We start from the raw sequence: 24,575 nt of genomic DNA, 5'->3' as shown, positions 1-24,575 counted from the left end.
TAGTGTCACATAAAAAAGGGATAGTGCTAATGGGTAAGCCACGTATGGATTATCTCTTTGTGGCGACCACAAAATATGATATAAAATACGTCTATTTAATTTAATTATTAAGTACCATTTTGAAGACGTGTCTCCTTGTTTTTGAAAAGGAAAATTGAACATTCAACAAGACGTGTCTCATTTTAACTACAGAAATGCTATACGGACAAATTCAATACCAAAAATACAACAAATATACTCTACTATTCTTTTATACCTATATTTCTATTTTATTTTTATTTTTTATACCATATTGCCACACATGTTTCCTTTATTTTTCTCTTTCCATTCCTCGCTGTTTTCTTCCTCTCACCGAGCCTCTGCGCCGATCTCCCTCCACCACCAATCGCCGGCGACATCTCCCTCCACCACTAAACAACCATCACCGCCTCTTCTCTTGCAATTTTGAAAAATCAAATTTCAATTTCAGGTTTGTTTCTCCTTTTTTTAGGGTTTTAGATTTAATTTTGTTTCCTTTCATGCAACTTTAAGAGTGAACTAGTAATTATTGTTTCTGGATATCATGATACTAGGCACTCATTGTTAAGCTTAAACATTTTACAGTTTCTGTTTCTTTTTTTTTTTGTGTTAAAATTGTGTAATGTGACCCCATGTTGTTATTGGTTATTTTTTAGTTTTTCTTCCATTAATTGAAAAAAATTGTGTAATGGATTTGTAATCCAAAGTAAATTGAACTCTTTCTTTTTTCCTGACAATGAATCTGTTTTAAAAATTGGTTGGGTAGAAGGCAAACTTGTGAGTTGAGTGGTGATTTAAGATGTGATTTAATTGTTTTTTGAGTGAACTGATTTATATCTTACTCACTTGGCACCTCTTATGCCTCTTGTAATGTAACATAGATGCGAGACAAAAATTTGGGCGAGTTGAACGCCATTTTCATTTGTCGAAGAACCTTTCTAGGTATTTGAGTAAAATGGTCAGATTAGGCGTGCACACCTGTCGTAAGAGTTGAGAATATGTTTGAGCATGTTCAGATTAGGTGCTTGTGTTTAAGAATTTGTGGAAGAGCCCGGCACCGTCTAAGGTCATCACTTTTTTGTGGCAGCTGATTTTAGATCGAATTCAAACTAAGGACAATTTACGTAAGCGGAGGATGATACATGATAATAATTTCAACTGTGTGCTTTGTACTGTGTGTGTTGAATCAGCATGTCATGTTTTCTCCATTGCAAGCATGCAACTGAGATATGGTATGCGATTACAAGGTGGTCAGGACTGTTTCTAATTATTCCGCATAATATTGCAAAACATCGTTTGCGTTATTCTATACTAGTGCAAGGAATAAGAAGGAAAAGAAAGGTCTGTGCCTGATTTGGCATGCATATGTTTGGGCTATTTGGACTGTGAGAAACGATGGTGTTTTTAACGCGAAAGTGTGGAGCGGGTTAAGGTGCTGTCTTGCAAGTGGTTCATAGGGAGAATGGCGACGGGTCCGTGTTTACTATATGAATGGAAGTGAAGTCCGTTGGATTGTATGCAGCGTTAATCAGAATCTGTGCATGGGTTTTGGTGTTCCCTGTAGGTGCTTATTGCTGCGTCCCCTTCATCTTTTCTCTGCTTGATGTTTGGCTGGTGTGTTGTGATTGCTGCTATGTGTTTTTTAGCCTCTTTTCTTGGCCTTTTTGTGTTTGCTGCTTTGTAATTTGTAGTCGCTATGTTTTTGGTTTTATTTGCATTTGTACCTTTCTAGCTTTTGTTGTTATTTGCCCCTTAACATTTCTCATGTTTTGGTGGGTTTAATAAATTCACATTTTGCTGCTCAAAAAAAAAAATGTTCAGCTATAGTAGAGTTCCTTATTATTTGTGGTTAAGCTATAGTAGAATTACTTATTACTTGTGATGTTATCAATGATTAGCTTGTTCACAAGTTCAATATGTAGAGTAATGAATGGAGATCCGATATTGTCTGACATATCATTTTCTGCAAATTTTAGATTGCACCACATACCTGTCATGATAAATTGATAATATTTTGTTTTGAATTGATAAATTGATAATATCTTGTTTTGAATTGACTTAGGCTTCAACCATACTTTCTTAGATAGTTTTCTCGCTTGATTTTTGTCTAAGTTAAGAGTACTTATGTAATATAGTTATGTGATATTGATCTATATATGTGAACATTAGACAATATATTTCCATTTCTATGTGTAATATAGTTGTTGTTGACTAAGGGGTTCTATCTGGTGTGTTGAAGTGTGGCTACTGATTTTTGGTGTTTACTTGATATGTTTCTATGCTCAATGTGTATAGTTAACAAGTCAATCTATTGTAAAAATTGGTTGGGTAGAAGGCAAACTTGTGAGTTGAGTTGTGATTTAAGGTTTGCTTTTGATTGTTTTTGCTTTTGATTATGGTTGAAGACACATGTTGATTTTTTAAAAAAAAATTAGCCAAATTGAAACAACGAAAATCAATAGAGTGTAGTTAATATATATATATCTTTGTGATTCTACGCTCTCTCTGCCTCTGTATCTCTATTTTTATATGATAACTTTCTTCACTATCTTTCTTCAACATACATGGATTTAAAGAATTTCATTTCCAACATGTTTATGTACCTATTCATTATCTTAGGCGACCTGTTTTGGATGGTTATAACTGGTGGCGAGGTCATGCTGCAGCCTTTCTTAAGTATGCAAATTTGCCTCCGGAAGCACTCAGACATGGGAGAGTAATCCAGGTTAGAGAATTTAAATGTCTAAATGTGTTGTACTTGAGGAGACTAGAAAGGCTTACCATACATAATGGAAAAGAGTGAAATTGAGTAGTAAAGACTTCTATGTTATATGAAGATGAAAACAGACATCAATAGTAGTTGATAAAATAACCTAATGCTGAGAAGCCATTGACACTAATCTCATGCTTTTAGCTTTTTTTTTATCCTCAAAATTTTATGTGTGATGGTCTAATATCATTTGTTTCAATGTCTGGAGTCTCAACTTATGCGTATTTAATTTGCAGCATAAGCTGACAAGCGGCTAAGCATGCACATGCATCAGATGTGCAGTCAACATTAGATGACGATGCTTGAACACAATGACAGCAGGATGAGGATGTTGGCTTATCATCATTTTGTTATCATGCGAATTGTTTATTGCATATGTACTTGGTATTTGTATCATATTGTGTGTGGGATGTAATGATGCTCACCTATTTCAATTTAGAGCTAAATTGTAATTTTAAACTTTGGTAACAATGAATACAGTGCATTAGAGGAAACTCTAAGTTTAGTATAATTATATCTAGTATTAAGAATTTGTTAAGTTTACATTCCACATCTATATTTGTTAAGTTTAAGTAGTTAACCAAATATGTTGTCCAACTCCCCAGTTATCTAAAATTGACTCCCCACATCTATATTGTTAATAATTTAAAGGAATCTCATTATTTATTCACGAGTAGCATTGCAAATGAGACACACTTCTGATTGTTTTCAGATAAAAAAGTTTAAAAAAAGTTCAAGGTGAATTCTTTTTTCATGTTTAAAAGATTTTAAGTTGAAGGTGTGAAAACACAAGAAGGGGGGTTGAATTGTGTTTTAGCCAAGTTAAAAACTTTTTCGAAGTTCTTAACTTAACTAAGTTAGCAGCGGATAAACAACACAAAGTAATAACAAGATCAGAGAGAGAGAAAAGCACACAACCAATTTATACTGGTTCCTCTCACAAAACGAGAGTAGTCCAGTCCCCTTGCACTTCCAAGGGATTTCACTATAATTGCTCAAGCACACAAGCAAGAGACTTCACCACAATGCTTAAGCACACAAGCTTAAGACTTCACAGAGTAACAAAGTAAATTAAGTTCGTTGATTGTAATACAACTGCTCTTAAGAGAACCTTAAAGATCAAATACAATGAGTATATAAAACTACACAGTATTTGGACTAAGAGTTAAAAAACACTTGTTCAGAGGTTCAGAGCTTGTATTCGCAAATATGAAATTGTTCGAGCGCGTGTGTAATACTTGATATCTTGCAAACTGATTCTCCTAGAATATATATAGGACTAAGAAAGAGTCGTTGCAAAGATGACTGTTGATGAAGATAACATTTTGTCTTCAAGCAACTTGTCTTGATGCAGTTTGGTCGTTTCCAAAACAGAGTAAGAGTTTCAGCAACTTTGACCATGTGCAGAGAAGACTTTCCTTATTCAGCTAAGAAGTCAGATATGTCACGTTCTCCCTTGTGGACAGACAAAATGTAAGTAGCTGTTCTGATCAAGGTTGAGAGGTCATTTTCTTCATTGGTAAGAGAGTTGACCTTCAAATACGAATCTTCACACAATCCAAGATATACATCAGAGTTTGATTAACTTCATACTTTAGCAAGTTTTGATGTCTTCATCCTCTGATGCATGTAACTTCTGAAGATTCTTATCTTCTGAGTTCTTGCGAAACTCTGAGAGCTTAACTTCTGAGTCTTCTTCAGAGCTTGTCTGTAACTAAGTTCTGCACACTTAAAATAAATTTTTAGTATCTCCAATTGTTTATTAATACTTTGTTATCATCAAAACCTTAATAGATTTAGGGGCAAACATTTTTAAATCAATTTTGTTCCAACATAAGTCAGTTAACCAAATTTGTTGTGCAACTCTCCAATTATCTACACATAATTCCCCACGTCTGTATTGTCATTAATTTAAAGGAATATTACTATTGTCAATACAGGTGTGGGGATGTTCATATAACTGGGGAGTTGGAGAACATATTTGGTTAGTTCTCTTAAAGTTTTTCAAACTTGAAAAAAATCTTTCACTTTTAACTTTTTTTTAACTTTCTCATTTGCAACGATTAGACGTGTGTCGCATATACAATTTTACTTTTTAATAAATAGTGAGATTCTATGAAATTATTACTAATATAGATGTGGATAGTCATGCGTTGATAACTAGGGAGTTGAAGAGCATATTTGGTTAACTAATTTAAAATCTTTTAAATTTAACCAAATCTATCATCAACAAACAAACAGAATTGTACCCCATATACAATGTCAATCATGAACAAATAGTAAAAAAAAAAAAGTGAATGCTTTTTTCAAATTTGGAAGATTTTAAGTTTCTTAACCAATTTTGTACACCGACTCCCCACTTATCTACACATAACTCCCCTCACCTAAATTGTAAATAATTTCAAGGAATATCATTATTTGTTCAAAAGTGGAATTGTCCAAAGACACATTTCTGATTGTTTGTATATGATAAAGTCAAAACAAAGTTAAATATGAATAATTGTTTCAAATTTGGAAAATTTTAAGCTTCTTAACCACCTTTGTACACCGACTCCCCACTTATCTACACATAACTCCCCTCTCCTAGATTGTGAATAATTTCAAGGAATATCATTATTTGTTCAAGAGTGGAATTGTACACGAGACACATTTCGGATTATTAGTAGATGATAAAGTTAAAACAAAGTTAAATGTGAATGATTTTTCAGATTTGGAAGATTTTAAGCGCTTTTTAACCAACTTTGTACACCGACTCCCCACTTATCTACACATAACTCCCCTCACCTAGATTGTGAATAATTTCAAGGAATATCATTATTTGTTCAAGAGTGGAATTGTACACGAGACACATTTCGGATTATTAGTAGATGATAAAGTTAAAACAAAGTTAAATGTGAATGATTTTTCAGATTTGGAAGATTTTAAGCGCTTTTTAACCAACTTTGTACACCGACTCCCCACTTATCTACACATAACACCTCTCACCTAGATTGTGAATAATTTCAAGGAATATCATTATTTGTTCAAGAGTGGAATTGTACACGAGACACATTTCTGATTATTAGTATATGATAAAGTTAAAACAAAGTTAAATGTGAATGATTTTTTCAGATTTGGAAGATTTTAAGCTTCTTAACCAACTTTGTACACCGAATCCCGACTTATCTACACATAACTCCCCTCACCTAGATTGTGAATAATTTCAAGGAATATCATTATTTGTTCAAGAGTGGAATTGTACACGAGAGACATTTCTGATTATTAGTAGATGATAAAGTTAAAACAAAGTTAAATGTGAATGATTTTTTCAGATTTGGAAGATTTTAAGCGCTTTTTAACCAACTTTGTACACCGACTCCCCACTTATTTACACATAACTCCCCTCACCTAGATTGTGAATAATTTCAAGGAATATCATTATTTGTTCAAGAGTGGAATTGTACACGAGACACATTCCTGATTATTAGTATATGATAAAGTTAAAACAAAGTTAAATGTGAATTATTTTTTCAGATTTGAAAGATTTTAAGCTTCTTAACCAACTTTGTACACTGAATCCCGACTTATCTACACATAACTCCCCTCACCTAGATTGTGAATAATTTCAAGGAATATCATTATTTGTTCAATAGTGAAATTGTACATGAGACACATTTCTGATTGTTTATAGAAGATAAAGTTAAAACAAAATTATATGTTAATGAAACTCTTCCCTGTTACAAAAATTAGCACAAACCAAAATACTAAGATAGAAACTCTAAAATAGCTTCAACCAAAACAAAAAGCATCCCACACAAACTGACGAGATACACAGTCAACATACCACCAAGCACAAAACCAAAAAATAACCTTGCAAGCCCTGGAGCGCACAAGAAGGCCAACAGATACATGCAGTTCTCAACAAAATCAAAGCTAGTGAACAACTTCCAAACACCCTGGAATGTAGCCAACATCCACTCCAAAAGCATTGCACTAAAGCACGAGCAAAAGAAACACAGCAACACCATTAAAAAACACCCGTTTGCTAAAGGTCCTTCACTACATTAGCAAAAACAGTACCATTTTTAGCCTTCCAAATAGTCCAACTCCCATCGTTTTGTATTTATCCTTTGCCAATGAAAAACTTCAAATTCTTGATAGTAGTCCCAATGCCTATTTTGCCTTTGAGTTGTGAAACCTTTGTTCGTCAACAATTGAGGGTGCTTGATTTTGACATTTTCCTGAATTAAACAAAACAAACTTGAAACTCTAAACAGCTCAACTAAACATGTTAGAATTGACATTCAAGAAGTTCAATTTTGCACCAGATCAATACACAAAGCTTTCAAGTAGACATAACCATACAACTCACCTTACAATGAATGATTTTCAATAATAACCCCTATAGCACTTTAGGGAATTTAAAATTATATTTCCCATACCACTGCTAATAAATTGTAAACCACACCAAGCAAGACAATACTAAAATAATGAGCTAATACAATTGCCAAGTGCAAGTGCAACCACAATTCAAAACCATAAACTAAAATAGTCAACGAGATGATATGATATATAGGTCAATTAATAATTGATTAGTACCTGTGGAGCAGAATCTGCACCAGCTGATATAGTGTTGGAGGTCTCGACCACAAGTTTGTTCCAATCTCCTACCCTTTGAGCCTCGGTGCACTTATTTAAATGAGCTTGAAGAATCTTCACTTTAGCAACTTCATCAGGATCAGCCTCTGGCCCTGCTTGTTTATAATGATAAAGGGCCTTATCTGTTTCTCCTAATCTGTAATAAAAAGTAAGAAACGCACGCTATCAGTCAGACAGTCACTCCCTCTGCTCATAAACATAAGCAAAAAGATATATGTATCCGATAACAAGATCGAATAGAAGTGTTGAATCAATGTTGCATAATTTCATATGCATAACCTACCTAAAATGCAAACTTCCTAAACGATGATGAGATCGATGATAATGAGGATCAATTTGAATAGCTTCCCTACATTCAAACAAAGCTTCAAGAAGCCTACCAAGAGCAGTTAAAGCAGCACTTCTGTTACTTCTATAAGCAGCCTTTTTAGGATCAATTGCAATAGCTGCATCATACAAAGATAACGCCTCCGCAAATCCACGCCAAATGCACAAAGCACCGGAGAACAACCTCCACAAAATCTCACAAAGTAAACTTTCTTGGACAACCAATGATTCATTAAACATCTTATAACTCTCCCATCCAAAATACCGATTGATTCAGCAACTACAATGGAGAAGGATAAACACATGCACATTGACAACAACTTGTAATCTAACAAATGAAACTGTAATTTTCTATAAAATCGCACTGCTAATAACTAAGGCTGCCAATTCCACACAACAACAACAAATCACCGAATCTACTTATCCGAAGAAACAAATAGCAGCACTGAAGTAAACCACACAATATTGTAACTCTTACTCCACTACTACAACATAAGTACAATACACAATGCAAATAACATACCAATGATTAACCTTTCTCTGTAAGCTCACCCTCATCAAAATTTACTTCCCTACAAGATTATAATTTTATTATTACAATGTTACTTATCTAAAATAAACCTTAATTTCACTTCAATTGTTTTAGATATTTGCAATTTATAATTTAGCCATTCCTTTTATCTTTTAACTTCTAGAAGATGAGGTGGCTAGTTAGTGCTAGTTTTCCTTTACTGTGGCAAAGAGTAGTAAGTTGTTGTAACTAATTTGCTACTAGCCCTGATGGAAAATGAAATAATAGTAATCCAATATTTCAACAACCAATTTCTTATCTCATCTCTCTGATTATTCCCTCTTTCACTCTCTCGAGTAGTATTCCATTGTTACTATTCCTGAGCAAGAGTTGGCTATTACTACCACAGATGTGTCTTCAACAATAACCAAAAGCAAAAACAATCAAAAGCAAACATTAAATCACAACTCAACTCACAAGTTTGTCTTCTACCCAACCAATTTTTACAACAGATTGACTTGTTAACTAGATATACGGCACCTCCATTGTTTGAAATGTGTCGGTCTTGGACACCGACAAAACACAGATACATGTATTTACATTCAACTAATTTTATTAAATTATTATAGGTGTCTACGTGTTAGTTTCGTGTCCGTGTAATAGCCAAGGAATCAACTTTATCCCAAATAAACATTAGCATTGTAAGAAAACCAGAATAACAAGGTCAAAGAAATAAAATTAAAAATCAACAAAATTGATAAATGATTCCAAATTCCCAAACCAGTGTGGTCACTTGTAGATCAAACAATTGTTTTCATTCAATAATCTCACTCACCACCGCCCTGTTCCACCAATAACATTGAAAAGAGGTTCACATGAAATTATTAGATTTTAACAAATATTACATACAAAATTGAAACAGAACAGAACAAACTGATTATGGTTTCAAATAATATTGCTTGAACCAAAACACAAAACCTTTTATCCTTTCAAATAATATAAACATAAAAAACAGAACAGACCGATTACACAAAATTGAAACCTCATTAATTAATGGAAGAATGAGTTCCTAGGCTTACAAGAAGGCCAAAGTTACTAGTTCACTCTTAAACTTGAAAGGAACAAAAAATTAAATCTAAAACCCTAACAAGGAGAAGAAACAAACCTTTTGATTTCTCAAAATCGCAAGAGAGAGAGGGGTCGAGTTATGAAGAAGCATTGACGGCATGGAGGGAGAATAGGGGCGGTATGATTGTTTGGTGGTGGAGGGAGATCGGTGGCATCGATGAATGGTGGTGGAGGGAGAAGAGGGGTTTAGCAGAGAGAGGGAGAAGAGGGGTGGTGAATGGTGAGAGCAAGTTGTTCTTCTTTCTCTTTCTGCCTGTGGTAAAGAAATAGATAAAAAATAAAAGAAAAGTGACATCATTTGATGAGCAAAATGACAAATGTACCCTTGATGTGTTGTATTTTTGTTGGGGGTTTGTGTCCCTATAACATTTCTGTTTTAACTATATCTGCTTATGTCGATAGCTACTATTTTGGGCAACACATGGAGTAGAATATGTGTAAAAGTGTATATAATATAATATTATTAATAAATAATGATCAAAGCACAAGACATGCAAATATTAGTAGTGATATACAAATGCCATAAAAATAAGTTAAAAGCATTGAAATGGCTAGAGGCGTATCTGAATTTTTTGAGATTATGTGCAAAATATATAAAAATGATATTTTTATTAGAAAAAAAATTATCATCGACATAAATAACTTTATGATATTATTATTAATTATTTTTTTCCCTTTTTTTTGTGTATACTATATTGTTACGTTTTGTTCCTATCTATAATCTATTTTGTTCAAATTTTTAAGCATATCATTTTTCTATATTTTTTGCTTAAAAAAAAATCTTTTTATATATATTTTTTATATATTTATTTGAGTGAAATTACAATGAAGGATATAAAACTTGCAACGTGGTTAAGAGTAATAAGGATAAATTAGGAACTTTGGTGGTAATTATCGATTTTAATATATTAGTAATAAATATTTAAAAAGCATACAAATTTTAAAATACTTTTATCTACATTTAATATAATAAAATTAATTATTATCAAGTTTATTAATTTGTCCTTATCAGTTTTAATGATATATATATGCAACAAAATAAGAACAACATTAAAATATAAGCTTAGCTTGTACATGAAAACAGAAAACAAATAAATAAACAATAAAAAGATTATATAAAAAAAAATAGTAACAATAAAAATATTATGGATAAAACTTATATGCATTTCTTTAGGTGCAGTTTTTCCTGTTCCTCTCACAAAAATTTAGTTTTTATATATTTTTTAATTTAAAAAAATAAAAGAAAACTGTTTTTATATAAAAATAACTACCTCCATGTATCTAGTACAGTAAAAACTGTGTATATGGAACTGTACAGTGATCCAAATATTATATATGAATCTATGTATAATATGTCAAAAACAAATGAATCTATGTATATAAAACTAGGAATAAAACATAAAAAAGATTATAGAAAAAATAAGATACAATATGCATAAAAATAGAAAAAGAAAAAAAAACAATATTATCTACTCAGCAATATATTTGTTTAAGCACTAATTAATTAGAACATATTAATTACTATATAATTTGTTTAAAAATATAGATGGGTAGAAAATAGTTTCACTCATATTTTACTCCATCCGTTTCAAATTACGTGACGTTTTAGATTTTTTTTTAAAAAAACTACTTGTTGTTTTGATAATTTAAAATTATATTTTATCTATTATACCCTTATGTAAATTCCAAATATTTAGAAGTAGTTGTTGAAATCGAAAAAGATTTAATATATATTTGAAAAACTAAAGTTTTTATTTTTTATTTTTTTTGGTACATAACATATTAAATTTATTGGAAAGAGAAAGTGTGTGCAAAAAAATATTGGTAAATTAAAATAAGGGTATAATAGAAAAATAAGGTGCAAAATACACTCTCTTAATTTATTGTTTTTTCTAAAACGTCAAGTAATTTGAAAGAAAGAGAGTAATAATATTTTATAATTTTTTATAAAATTTCATTCTAAATAATTTTTTTATATAGTATAATTTCGTATTTGATGTAGTATTCCAAATAAATTTTTAGATTAATATAATTACAAACTTAACTATCGAATAAAAATCAATGAATCCGAATGCAAGGATCACAAAATTAGTTATACTTCCTCCATTTCTTTTTAAGTTTCCTTTTAGATTTCTGCATACATGTCGATGCACAACTTTGATAACTAATATATCTAATTATCTATTATAGAATATTATGAAAATTTTATATATATCTTGAAAATATTTATCGAGACAAATTGAATAATATCTTATATACTAATATTTATTTTTATATATTTTTGGTAAGATATTTATTTTTATATATTAATAAAAAAATTATAAACAAAGTAAATTATATTTAATTTCTTTAACAAATATTTCAGAATCAAGTACACTAATTTAGTTAAAAAAATAAATTAAAAATTCTCAATTTTTTTTTTCATTTAATTTTTTGTTAAATAAGCTAATCTGGATCGTTCCCTCACCCAACCTGTCTTCTCCATTAAGAAACAACAGATTACAGGCAAACATCGAATATTCATTCCTTCACCTCTCTCTCTCTCTCTCTCTCTCTCTCTCTCTCTCTCTCTCTCTATCTCACCCATTTTCTTCGCCCTATTTCTTTCTCCACCTTCCATCTTCAATCCAAAAAAAACACTTTATTTTCCCTCTCTCAAAATCCCACTTTCTAATAAAAAAATATCTCGATCCCTACAGCCACCGCTTTATTCCCACAAGCGATGGGTCCCCGTCTCTGGACCTGTTTTGGAAACAAGGGCAGTCGATACGTCGCGGAAGGGAGCAACATCACGGCGGATGTAACACCTGAAGACCAAACACGTTCCGGACCAGGACCAGTGGTGGTTGAGATGTTTTCATCACAAGGTTGTACAACATCGCCGGCGGCTGAGCTTGTGTTGTCACGGTTGGGTAGAGGTGATTTTCAGCTGGAAATGCCGGTGGTTGTGTTGGCATTCCATGTTGATTATTGGGATTATATGGGTTGGAAAGATCCTTATGGTTCTAGTCAATGGACCGTAAGACAGAAAGCCTATGTTGAGTCTCTTGGACTTGATACATTGTTGACTCCTCAAGTTGTTATTCAAGGTTTGGCTCATTGTCTTGGAAATGACGATACTGCCCTTGTTCAAGCTATTAATAATGCTCCTAGATACCCTGCTCTTAATTTCAAGGTTTGTTTTATTTTTTTCACTTTTATGTGTTTCATTTCATTCATTAGGAAAACTTAAGGCCTGCCCAACAATTCTTTATGTTTTATCATAATATATGCTAATTATGTGTCATTTCATTTCATGCATCCATGTTTTTTTTAAGTAGTTTAGTGACTAAAAATTCACTTTTAAAAGTGAATAAGTGGAAATTTCGTATTTAAATCCCGGTTAATGTATATATAATGCATTTTTCTACTAACTAATAATGTTCATGCACGTGCTATGGCACTAATTAAGATATAAGGTTCAGGTTTTTGTTAAATAAATCTAAATATTTTGAAATATAATTTTTCTTGAAATAATGTCCTTACTAATTTTATTTGTTATACACACATATGATCAGGTGATAATTTATTTGTACAGAATATAAAGAATATTAAATTTGAAATATTTTGGGATTTGGGGTTCTGAAAATTTATTTTTTGGTGAGAAGATTTAAAGGAATATGTCTGAAATCATCTTATGCGGTTACGTTGTTATTGTACATGTGATTCAAGATCACCCTGCAGTTTGGAATCATCTTAAACTATAAAATATTGAATTTGAAATCAGTTTGGCCAAAAACTTTTCAGCTAGTTTCAATTATTATGAGTTGGATGTACTTGTAAGTTTTTGCTGTTTATGGAACTTTTAGCCTAAGCCTGTTGTATTTAGGTGCTGAAAGTTTCATATAAAGTGATCTACAATTTGCAGTTCCTTGTTTAAAATTAATCCCTCCCTCTAGTGCTCAATATAAGAAAAAAGTTACTTAATATTTATCTAAAAAATAAATATTTTCTTATATTAAGAACTAGAGGTAGTAATATTTTCCTAATGATAATGTATAATAACAAAATGTTACTCAATGTATCTAAATAATGTACCTTCACTCTCTAATTCTCAAGTACACAAACTAACCACTTCAAGATAGATGGTAACACGTTCTCAATCACAATGCTATATATTCCCCACCCAACAAGATGTGAAAGGCCACTTTCTCTCACATAATGCAAATTAATGTGATTTATGTATGGGTTGAGGAAGTTATGTTGTTCTTTTCAACACCTTTCTTTAGCAGATTAAATTCTGTTTTGGAGGAAGTTGTGTTGTTGTTTTCATCACCTTCCTTTATACGTACCAGTTGGATCAATACCATCCTTTGAAACCAACCCAACTCCTAACTATTTCTAACACACAACATGAATTCAATTACTTCTCAATAAAGAAAATTAAATTCTTGCAATAATATTTAATTACCAATGAATTTTCTTAATAAATTACATTAGGTAGTATAATGTTTATGATGAAAAGTGCATACCATGGGATCTATGATATTGAAGAGAATTATGATAAAATGCATCTGATGCAACCTCAATTGTAGTTATTGTCGCAGAGACATTGAAAATTTTGATATGGTATCATGAATCACAATAGTACACCATATTCGACATCTTGACTTCATGTTTATGAAGAAACAAGCGTGTTGAAGAATTTTTTTTTTTCCGACTAATTATATGTTGTTAATTAACAAAATTAGTCTGCTTAATTTGCAGGCAACATTCACAAAACCTACACAAGACTCTTTGCAAGTGTCACTAACAGGATCATTAAGGAGCAAGGTGGACAGTAATGTTGTGGACATCATGGTAGCCTTATACGAAAATGGTTTAGTTACCGACTGTCCAAGAGGAGAGAACAGAGGTCGTGTTCTATCTAATGATTTTGTCGTTAGAAAGCTCGAGAAGCTCTCTACAGAAAAAGACATCTCTGCCAAGAAGACAGTAACAGGAACTCTTAATTTTCCATTGTGGGGAGGATTCAATAGCAGCAAATGTGGTGTAGCTGTCTTTGTTCAAAGCCCTTCTCACCAGATTTTTGGTTCACAGAGTTTTCATCTGCCTGATGATATATGATATGATACTGTTGATTCATTATTTTAATTTGTTCTGCAAAGTCTATCATTCTTTTTTTTATTTTCGCGTTTCTATTTTTGTTTTAAAATTTCTTTGGTACTTTGTCATATCGTACTATTTTTCATTTTTTTGTCATTTGTCCTACCTTAGATTTACTCTATGTTGACGGTGGATTCATTTACCAGACTATAGACCTCATATTGGTTAGTGCTTGTTAGGATTGTATATATATATATATAAATCTGCCTTTATTAAAATCTTTTCAAAATACGCAACGGAAAGTAAAGTCTGATATTATAAAAGTCATGGTTCGAGTATTATATTGTTCATCAAAATAATACTAATTTAATTAATTAGTAAAACTATTTGTTTATCCAAAATAAATCTCCTTTATAAAGGTACATTTTTTTCCAAATAAATACCCACGAGTCATAAAGGACTCTACACACTAAATACACCATTTTTCCCGTGTCACAATAAGAGCGGAGCTTCACCGACGACTCGGCATCGATAACCACGTAATCTGTGGATCTGGTCCCAAACCAGTCAAATACACAAAACAGAGAGTTAGATAAACATAATCAAATCATACAAGTGTAAGTAAGTAATACTTAAACACTTCATCACAACATCATGCATATTCATAAACTATAAATATACATCATCATTCATACCAATCATAGTATATACTAGAGATTGAAGCCAATTACGTTTATAATCATCGAACAATCAACCCCAAAAAGTAAGTCTAACACACATAGACAAATATCACCAATTCCAAATATTTGTGTCACATAACGATTATCACAAAATGTACACATATCCTAATGCAATCTAATGCTTCAAATTCATGCTATGTCACCCTAGACATATCTAATGCATGTGGTATCATCTTCTTTATTAGAGTATCTCACCTCTAATATCATTCTTTATCGGATTAATATAATCCGATATACTTCTTTATTGGAAAATCCAATATCCCTAATATAATTCATGAATGCATGTATGTTCACGAATATTCTTACATAATCATTTTAATTAGCATTAAGATCTTCATTTACTAATGCGGAACACTATCCAACATTACTTCTTTATTAAGATAAGATTATACCTTAATATACTTCTTTATTAGAATAACATAATTCTAATATCTTTCTTTATTAGGAATATACAATTCCTAATATTCTTCTTTATTAAGTTGATTCACATCTTAATATTCTTCTTTTATAAACTTCATTTATCATACTCATTCAACAAGTAATCCACAAACAATGCCAAATAATTTAAATAAATCATATTAAGCATGCATTATATCACAAAACAAACTCCGGAATCACAATCTACGCGAAAAACTAAGTAAAATAGGTTCCGGGTGCAAAAGCTGTCAAAACGTCAACCTTGAGGTCAACAGTTGACTTTCCAGTCTGTTGACTGCTGCGCATGGCGCAGAAGTCAGGAAAAACTCCTGCAGAGCGACTGCAGAATTGCCCATGGCGCAGGTTGGCTGCGCATGGCGCAGGGCTGCTAACAGAAAGCTGCGCATGGCGCAGAAGCCAGTCCAAAAAGCTGTCAAAACGTGATTTTACACTAAAAATCACTTATTTTGACCCAAAATCACTTATTTTACTTCCAGAAAACATGTCAAGTATAGATTATGATTATACATGCTCAAAAACACTTAAAAGCAACTTATTAACACAAGTAATCACTTATTTCATGGTTTTTGACATATTTAGATCTAAACTCATAAACATAAAGTTCTTAGCAAAACATCTACAAATACCCATTCAAAACTCTCCAAATTCGTTCATACAAATGGTTAAGAGTTTAATAAACATGTTTGTGTTCAAGATTTCACTTTTATTAAGAAAATCACCTAGAAACCCAAAACAAAAAATGAGTGTAGAGAGTTTGGGAATGGATGAATCGACATCCTCCCCTCTCCATAATCACCCAAGAATATGTAATCTAACTCTCATACCTTAGATCGATGATAATCAAGCTTTCCTCTTTGATCTCTAGCTCTTTCTCTCTTTCCCTAGCTCCTTTTTCTCCTCCTTCTCTCTAGCTCCAAGAAAGAACATGAAAAAAAATGTGTTCTTTCTCTCTCTAAGGGCTTCATATAACGCCCCCCACCTTGCCCCAAGGCTCATTGGGTCTCAAGCCCAATTGCTTGGTCCAACTCGCGTTAAAACTCATAACTCACGCGTTAACTAAAAGGTTCGATAAATAACTATTCGCCACTAACTTAATTAAAAGTCATCGCAACAATTAATTAAACACTTAAATAGCGAATAATAAAAATCGGGTCGTTACAAGGATTAACTATAGAGGTTGGATCCACTTATGTTCCACTTGTGTTGTTTTAACTAGAGGTTAATTGGATCCACTTCCATTTGGGTTGACTTGCACTTTGTGGATTCACTAGATTAAATTTCAACTCCCAGTTTTTTTTTTTTTTCTTCTGTATTTTTTCATTTTTATATATTATTATCAGTATGCTTGCTACCCAATTTATATTTATCGGTGCATGTTTCTTTGGATCTTCACATGGTTTTTCTTCTGCTGGATCTAGTTGGGTCTTGCGCTCGCCGTCGTCTGGTGTTGTATACTTTGTTGTTGCTGGTGTGCTACTGTTAATTTTTTTTTTAGCAAAGATAGAGTTGGTGATTGACGTGTTCTATTCATTTGGCGGTGGTATGGGTTCTCTGGATTCATGTTGTCGTCGTTATTGTCCACTAGTGGCTCTTGTGGTGTCACTGTCTTGATCTCTATTTCTTCCAGATCTGTTGAGATCTGCATTTTTCTTGTCTTTGTTGTCGCTTCAAGGTCATGTCGCAACTGTTGGTTCTGTTTTTGAGCGGATCCGTCAATTTGTTGTGGTTTGGGTTTGATTGGCTCAAAAGGGTTGCTTATGCCTGCTGTGATTTATCATAGGGGGTCGTGGTACGTGAATTTGTCCGTGTTGGCGGTCGATTAATTCGCCATTTTATACCTCACAAATGCTCATACATCTCTTTTTTTGCTATTTGGTTTCGAGTCCGTACGCCCAGGTTCGCTGGATAGTGCTCGATGTGTATGTGTTTGCTTTGGTTTATTACCTCAAAAGGGTTGCTTCTAAAACCACTTGAATTTTATTGTATTATCTTTATTTTGCTACATTTTTGTGTGGTTGACTAGGTCAGGTTGATGTCCCCAGTATTTTTATAATATCTTTTATTTTATGTTTAATGTATTTTGGATAGCGTAAAGGGTTTCTCCTGCTCTACTTTTGCTTAAATAAAAAATAATAATACTCATAACTTATAAAAAATATAAAAGATAAAAAACACTTAAGTTTCTTGGTTTTGGAAAAATATATTTTACAAAAGTTATTAGGATTAACATTTATTTTTTACCGATCCATGTAAGTTTAATTTAGTTGGTAGAAACATCGTACCAGGACCCGAGTCTAGGGTCTCCAACAAAATTGAGGCCTCAATTTTTTTTTGGCTCATCATGTTAAAATTGGTTAATTATTTGTTTTGTTTACATGAGATGACAATAATGATAGTGTGTGTTTGTATTGTACTATATTTTAAAGACATGTGCATTCGTAAGTATCCATTGACTTTTATTCCATATTTAAGTTTGTCACTATATTAACGCAGAAAATTTATTTACAATTAATTGTTTAAAAAAATTTGTTATATAATATTGCTAAAATATAAGTAAAATTATTATGTTAATTATTTCTTATAAACTTATTTATTCAATTTTTTAAGTTTAAGTGATAAATAATGATCCTGTACATATTTTTAATAATAAAATAGGGCTCATGCTAGGGTGAGAGACCATCTCATATCTCTCACCCGTGCACACCATGAGCAATTATTAAATACTGTTAGATTGAATGTGATACATGATATTATGGTGTACCGTCAGTATTATATTTATTTTAATTTTTGGGAAAAAGTTTTCAATTTTTCCGGAAAAAAGTTTTCGATATTTTTTTGGGAATTTTTTTTTCATTTTTTGGGAAAAAAAATTCGATTTCAGATAAAAACAATTTCAGAGTTTTTTTTTGAAAAAAAGTTTCCGATCTTTTGTCGGAAAAAAGTTTCGATATTTTATTCGAAAAAAAAGTTTCGGATATTTTCCGATAAAAAGTTTCCGATTTTTTTTCTAGAAAAAGTTCCGATATTTTATTCGGATATCAGAAAAAAAAAAGTTTCAAATATTTTTGACAAATTTTTTTTGGAAACAATGTTCCCGATTTATTCGGGAAAAACAGTTTCGAAATGTTCACCTAAAAAAATATTGCTGATATACAAAAGAGAGTGTAAAAAAAAAAAATTATACAATATTGACGTTACACTATAATATCTTGCATCAGACCCTAACCCCCCTTCTTCTAGCTAAACTCACGCCACCTCCTCCTCTTCTTAAACAAATTCAACTTTCTTTCATTTCCATTGCAAAAATCATCTCTTTAAACTCAATTAATGTCTAGTTTCAACCTCCTTTTTACTCCTTCCTCACACATGCATCTCCCTATGTTAACTCTCATGGATGGAAAAGCTAATCCTCACAATTAGAGCTGTTGCTCACTAAAACCCACACAAAGGTAAATTTCAGTTTGATTATCTTCCTTTCACTAAGATGGCCGAAATTTTATTTACTCAAAAACCCAATTTTAATCTCTTCAAAATTCTGTCTTGGCCAAACCCTCTCTATAAAGAGGGGTAATTCCTAATCCTCTTTTCTTTTCCCCAATTAAATGTGTTACATGTGATGGTTTGAGCAATTGCAAGCTGCTGAAGAGTTACAAGGAGCAGTTTAAGGTCAAGAACATGCGTTGTATGAGAGATTGAAAGTTTGGGTTATTGGGGATTGAAGCTCAATTTGATGCATAAGCTGCCGGAAGGATCCAAAACCAGCTGAGTGCAGGTGCTAATCAAGTCATGGCCACTGCCGTGTAGCCCAGACTTATGTAATTGTTGCATTTTCGGATTCTACATTTAATTCCCTTCAGTTTGGATATAAATTTGGTATGTTTTGGATTAGAAATTGATTCGGAAAGTGCTTTTGAAGTTTGGATATTGATGCTGGAAACTGCTTACGGGTTTTGGCATGTATTTTAATTTGCAGAATAAACGAAAATGTGAGTTTAAGTTGGGTGAATGATTCCATGACTGATCATGTATGCTTAATTGGCTGAGTAAGAGTTTGGGTTGAGGTTGAAATGCAAAAATTAGAAGTTGGAAGTCAGTAACAGTTTATGCAGAAAATCTATCGCGAGTTTGCTTATGCGAGTGGCTCCATCGGATGGTTCTAAGCGGGTGAGATGGCTCGGTACTGCTTGCAATTTCAGGTGGGTTCTCTTAGGATAGCCTATCGATTTTTAAGTTTGGCAAATTTAGAACTAATTGTTCACTATAGGACATAGGTTTAGATACAATGACAAATTGGAGTATTAGATTCCCATTGTACTCCTAATGTTCTTCAAATGCCATTTTGATGGATATTACACATGTATGATAATCTAGTTTTCCCCAATTATTATGCATGTGATAGAATCATCATAAGAAATTGGTGTATGATGAGCTTTTCACCCAAAGCTCATTATTATGTTAAAATTATATTTAGAAGTTGTATCCTAATGATGTAATGGATTGGGGATGAATGAAATTGTTTTGAACTTTATAAAAACACCATTTTAATTGGAGAATGCCTACAACTTCCACTTATGATTTTAGCATTTTATATGCACCTAAATTTGGTTAGGCTAAATAGCTAAGACTTGAGAATTAGTAAGCAAAACCTATAACAATGATGTGTGATTGATATGGTTACACAAACACAAGGGAAATATAAATAGTTCTCCCGATGATTAACATATAAGAAATGGATTTAGAAATACTAGCGAGTACCAACAACGTAACAATCTAAGAGGTTTATTATTCACAAGAGGTTTAGAAAACTTATAGAACTTAGACAGTTGATCTTATGGAATGGATTATGGGCTTTGTGCCATATTTAATTATGAAATGTTTAAGTGGGCTTTGGACCACATATATGAATAAAATGTTTAAGTTATGGTCCTAGTGATACCAGAGACTACCTGATATAGGAGTTGGATAATCTGGTTGGATTCCCAGAGGAAATTCCACATAACGACAAGACGAGTCAATGAGTCGTGTCCTAGCCCTTGATAGGGAATTTGACCGACTAGGTAGACCTCCCGAGCCTAACTCACCTCAGGTTGTCTACGTAAAAATGAACCCAGATAATTATTGTGTGATGCACTTATTTATATGCTATGTAATTGACGAATGAATATGATGTTACTATGAAATGATCAACTGTAAGTTTCTTCCTCTTAGTTACTAACTCTATAGGTAAATGGAACCACTGAGACGAAGTGACTGTCTCACCCCCCACATTTTGTTTCAGATAGACAGGTTGATCAAGGTGTCGAGGCCTAGAAGCATGAAGTTCAGGTATGTGGAATACACTATTGACCTGATGTTAAGATTTTCTTATATGTTGTATAAGACTCGGTTAGATTATGTATTTAGATGTTAGCTCAATTTTGTATTCACTTCTTGGATTTTGTAATCCTATTCATGTGTTTCTAATGTAATTAATGTTTTCCGATTCAGTTGTGTACACTCTTGTCGATATTCTAGATAAATTGACATGAGGTGTTACATTAGAAATTTTATTAAGAATATTTAGGGTAATTTAGTAAGTTTGATACTAATTAACTTTATTATATTATTATTAATGGTTAGTAGTAAAATTTATAATAATATTGTTTATGTTTCTTTTCTTTTTTTGGTAAAAATATTGTTTATATTTCTGTTTTTTATAGAGTATTTTTTTTTCTATATTCCTATTTTTATGCGGTTTTTTATTTTTTCTATAATTTTTTTATTGACTAAACTTTCTATAATTTTTTTATTGTTTTTTTTTCCTATTTTTATGTATTGATTATTGGCAAATTCTATGGTGTCGTGTTGCTTTTAGCGGTTCCAGAACCGTCTTTGACTGGCCAATCAGAAGCCAGCATTTAGGAGAGTTGACTTTTTGATAAATAAAGGCATGCCACGTAGGATATCCATGGTGCAGACTGACCCTCAATCTTTTTAAAATGCTACTATGACCCAAACATATTAAAGTTACAATATATGACCCCTAAACATATTTAACTTAATAAATTTAACCCTCAAATATATTGTTTTTTAAATTGAAATTTATATTTATAAAATACAAAAGGCATTTTTTTTTGGTAATAGGGAGGGCCTAAGCCCCAAAAAGAAAAGATTACATAGAAATTATTCTAGGGGTGGTTATCCCCAACTCATCAGCTAACAATAACTCCTTAATCGGAATAGGACAAGAATCATAAAATATGGTTTCACGATCTAAATGACAACCAATATTCGCCATAGCGTCTGCACACTTGTTTGATTCTCTGTAAGCATGCTCAATTTTAATTTCCCAATCCAAATCCAACATTCGCCGAATGTGTTTCACCAAAGGTAATCCAACCGAGCTACTAAATCTTCCGGTCTTGATCGCCTGAACCACAACAACAAAATCAACATTAAGCTCGACCGCCGTAAAACCCAACCGCCGCGCATAACTCAATCCTTCAGCCACTCCCCACAACTCTGCAATAATAGCACTACAATTTTCCAATCCTCTAGCAAAACCTCCCAACCATTCTCCTTGGCTTCCCCGAATAATACCTCCACAGCCTCCTCTATTTTGATCTTTACAAGCTCCATCAGTGTTAAGTTTAACATAACTACCACATGGAGGCTTCCAACTAATATATACAAGCATATCATTTTTAATTTTCATTAGCCTGTTTGTTTTGCATGCCTGATAGTAATCATTCACTCTTCTATATACATGTTAAATTGCATGAATTGGTCTAGTAAATTCAGCATCATTAATTTCTTTATTCCTCCATGTCCAGAAGCAATGACACGCTGTAGCCCAGTAATCACACCACGCACTATCAATTCTTCCTTTTGCACCTTTGCTCAAGTTTGAATATATCCATTGTTGAAGGTTCTCCATAAAGAAAGTGTTTCTATCTTCCAATGGAACAACCTGTAGCCAAAACTTATTCACCAAATTACAGTCTCTCAAAACATGTATGGTAGTTTCCTCTACATTCCCGCAATAGTTACACATAGCATGACCAAGTCCCATTCGACTCTTTCGACTATTCGTAAGTAATCTGTCATAAGTTAGCAACCATACAAAGCAACGCATGCGCTCTGTCACATTCAACCGCCATGTTTTTTTCCACATCAGCTGTGCATTTCGTCGATCAAAACCGCATATGTGCTCATACATAGCAGCAACAGAAAACTCATTATTATTGCCTCCAATACCTGCTGGTTCATCGCAACCGTTAACATCCAATCCTGAAATATCTGCCAGTTCCATCTGCCGTCTTCATCCATCAGATCACTTACGCGTGCACCATCCAGGTAACTCGGAATTTCGCAGTGCTGCCCAACATGATATCCAGGTTCTATCCATGCTTTATTCCACGCGTCAGTCGCACACCCTTCTCCAATGTTCCAGAAAGTATTATTTAAAAGAAACAATCTCAAATTGATCAAGCTTTTCCACAAATTGGAATCAGAAGACCTTGTATTCATCTCTATAGTTAAACTATTTGATCCATATTTGCCTCTTAAAACCTCACACCAAAAGTCAGTAGATCCATTATTAAGTGTAACACCCCGTTTTTCAAAGCATAAAAAGGGGTATTATTTTTTTTTTTTTAACAACACGCTTAAATAAAATGGCGCGCGTGAACGCCCGCAGCTATCTCGGCAATTCGTCATTCAATAGAAAAATAAATATAACATCAACACATTATATTACAGGGCTTCCTCGAAGCAAAGTGTGTACCTGAATAATTTACAAACAGCGGATACATTAAGTTCATCAACCAAAAGACACGAGTTATGAACCGAATATATCACAAGGCCAAAAGGCACTAAACATGTCTGAGTATAAATGTATAAGACATACAGTCATCCAAAATACAACTAGGCCCTAAGCCTAACCAAAAATGTAGCCTAACAAGCGCTACTCTCTACACTCCGGGATAGTCCACGAAGTCCTCGCCATCCACATGACCCACAGTCTCGCTAGGCTCTCCGTCATCTAAGGTGGGGGATAACCCGTTCATTTATCACATACAAAGCAAGGGTCACCAACTGGAAACAAGTATAAAAATACCAAATACACATACCAAAAGCCAAGTACCAAAACGGAAAGCGAGTAAACGTCAACATATTCTCAACACCAAGAATAATAAATAAAGTGCACACATAGCCTAATGCAAAACCTCTAATGAATGAACGTGATAACCGTCACTGGTTACCACTGTGAAATAACCGTCACTGGTTAAGTCACATGCATGAATTCCGGAATTTAACCTCACCGCAGCGAGTCGTAGGGTCACTCCTACTAAAAGGGTGCAGTCGTCACTGACAAACACCGACTCAATAAATCCCGTAGGATTAGGTGGTCCCATCTGACACACCCCGTGCAGTCGTCACTGACTTACACGACTATGAATGCATGAGCATATTATTTTCTTTTCACATACATAGGGCAGTCTTCACTGACTTACCCCGTGCAGTCGTCACTGACATACACGTTCACATATGCTCCTGCAAACAGTTACATATTCACATAACATGTAATATTCCACAACAACACGCCAACATACATATTCACATAATATGTAAAACAACAAAACAAGTATTCATCACGATCTCATATCGAGAATACATCACACGAATCATACCAAGCACTCACCAATTAGTGCACAAACAACAAACATACACTCATGTTATCGACGGAAGTAAGACATAAATAGAAAGGTGCCCTTACCTCGGCAAGCTTCCAAACAAATACGTTCTCGCACTATTCTACGCTTTCTCGCTTCCTAAAAATAAGGAGCGGACAATGAATAAGTTTCTCCCAAATTATCTTATCGAAACTAAACCTATCTACAAAGGTCTAGAGGTGTCTAAGGCACTTCCTAACACTCTC

The 24,575-nt window shown here is 33.0% G+C and overlaps 3 protein-coding genes and 2 long non-coding RNA genes across 9 annotated transcripts; 3 read left to right on the top strand and 2 right to left on the bottom strand.

Annotated features, from left to right (window-relative positions):
- Positions 1 to 190: 190 nt before the first annotated feature.
- On the top strand, positions 191 to 3,331 carry LOC123900148. Of its 3 annotated transcripts, none has more exons than XR_006805813.1 (4): positions 191 to 469; positions 900 to 1,578; positions 2,638 to 2,743; positions 3,025 to 3,331. XR_006805813.1 is itself a non-coding variant. In XM_045951475.1 (3 exons), exons 1-3 carry the CDS (start codon positions 195 to 197, stop codon positions 3,043 to 3,045), a joined length of 402 nt encoding a protein of 133 aa, XP_045807431.1. In that variant the 5' UTR covers positions 191 to 194; the 3' UTR covers positions 3,046 to 3,331. The 3 variants fall into 3 exon arrangements, 1 of the variants encoding a protein (XP_045807431.1); XR_006805814.1 differs by having other exon boundaries at positions 900 to 1,582; XM_045951475.1 differs by lacking the exon at positions 900 to 1,578.
- A 3,086-nt stretch (positions 3,332 to 6,417) lies between these two features.
- On the bottom strand, positions 6,418 to 9,796 carry LOC123897705 (inactive TPR repeat-containing thioredoxin TTL3-like). Of its 3 annotated transcripts, none has more exons than XM_045948442.1 (4): positions 9,430 to 9,662; positions 7,710 to 9,106; positions 7,367 to 7,562; positions 6,418 to 7,008 (listed from the first exon to the last, which is right to left on the bottom strand). In XM_045948442.1, the coding sequence occupies exons 2-4, from the start codon at positions 7,991 to 7,993 to the stop codon at positions 6,853 to 6,855; spliced, it is 636 nt and encodes a 211-aa protein (XP_045804398.1). In that variant the 5' UTR covers positions 7,994 to 9,106; positions 9,430 to 9,662; the 3' UTR covers positions 6,418 to 6,852. The 3 variants fall into 3 exon arrangements, with proteins under 3 accessions (XP_045804398.1, XP_045804399.1, XP_045804400.1); XM_045948443.1 differs by having other exon boundaries at positions 7,710 to 8,033; XM_045948444.1 differs by having other exon boundaries at positions 7,710 to 9,796.
- Positions 7,029 to 7,321, bottom strand: LOC123897706. Its single transcript, XR_006805117.1, has 2 exons — positions 7,179 to 7,321; positions 7,029 to 7,139 (listed from the first exon to the last, which is right to left on the bottom strand). It is a non-coding gene; the product is annotated as an uncharacterized LOC123897706 (long non-coding RNA).
- Positions 9,797 to 11,861: 2,065 nt separating the features above from the next.
- On the top strand, positions 11,862 to 14,687 carry LOC123897698. Its single transcript, XM_045948435.1, has 2 exons — positions 11,862 to 12,567; positions 14,139 to 14,687. Exons 1-2 carry the CDS (start codon positions 12,115 to 12,117, stop codon positions 14,496 to 14,498), a joined length of 813 nt encoding a protein of 270 aa, XP_045804391.1. The 5' UTR covers positions 11,862 to 12,114; the 3' UTR covers positions 14,499 to 14,687.
- Positions 14,688 to 18,872: 4,185 nt separating this feature from the next.
- On the top strand, positions 18,873 to 21,240 carry LOC123899662. The gene is made up of 3 exons (XR_006805706.1): positions 18,873 to 19,528; positions 19,629 to 19,851; positions 20,934 to 21,240. It is a non-coding gene; the product is annotated as an uncharacterized LOC123899662 (long non-coding RNA).
- Positions 21,241 to 24,575: the final 3,335 nt, after the last annotated feature.

Source organism: Trifolium pratense, linkage group LG7 (genome assembly GCF_020283565.1).
Source record: "Trifolium pratense cultivar HEN17-A07 linkage group LG7, ARS_RC_1.1, whole genome shotgun sequence".
Lineage (NCBI taxonomy): Eukaryota > Viridiplantae > Streptophyta > Magnoliopsida > Fabales > Fabaceae > Trifolium > Trifolium pratense.
Note: the sequence above shows the minus strand (reverse complement) of the source record. Positions and strands in the feature narration are given on the sequence as shown.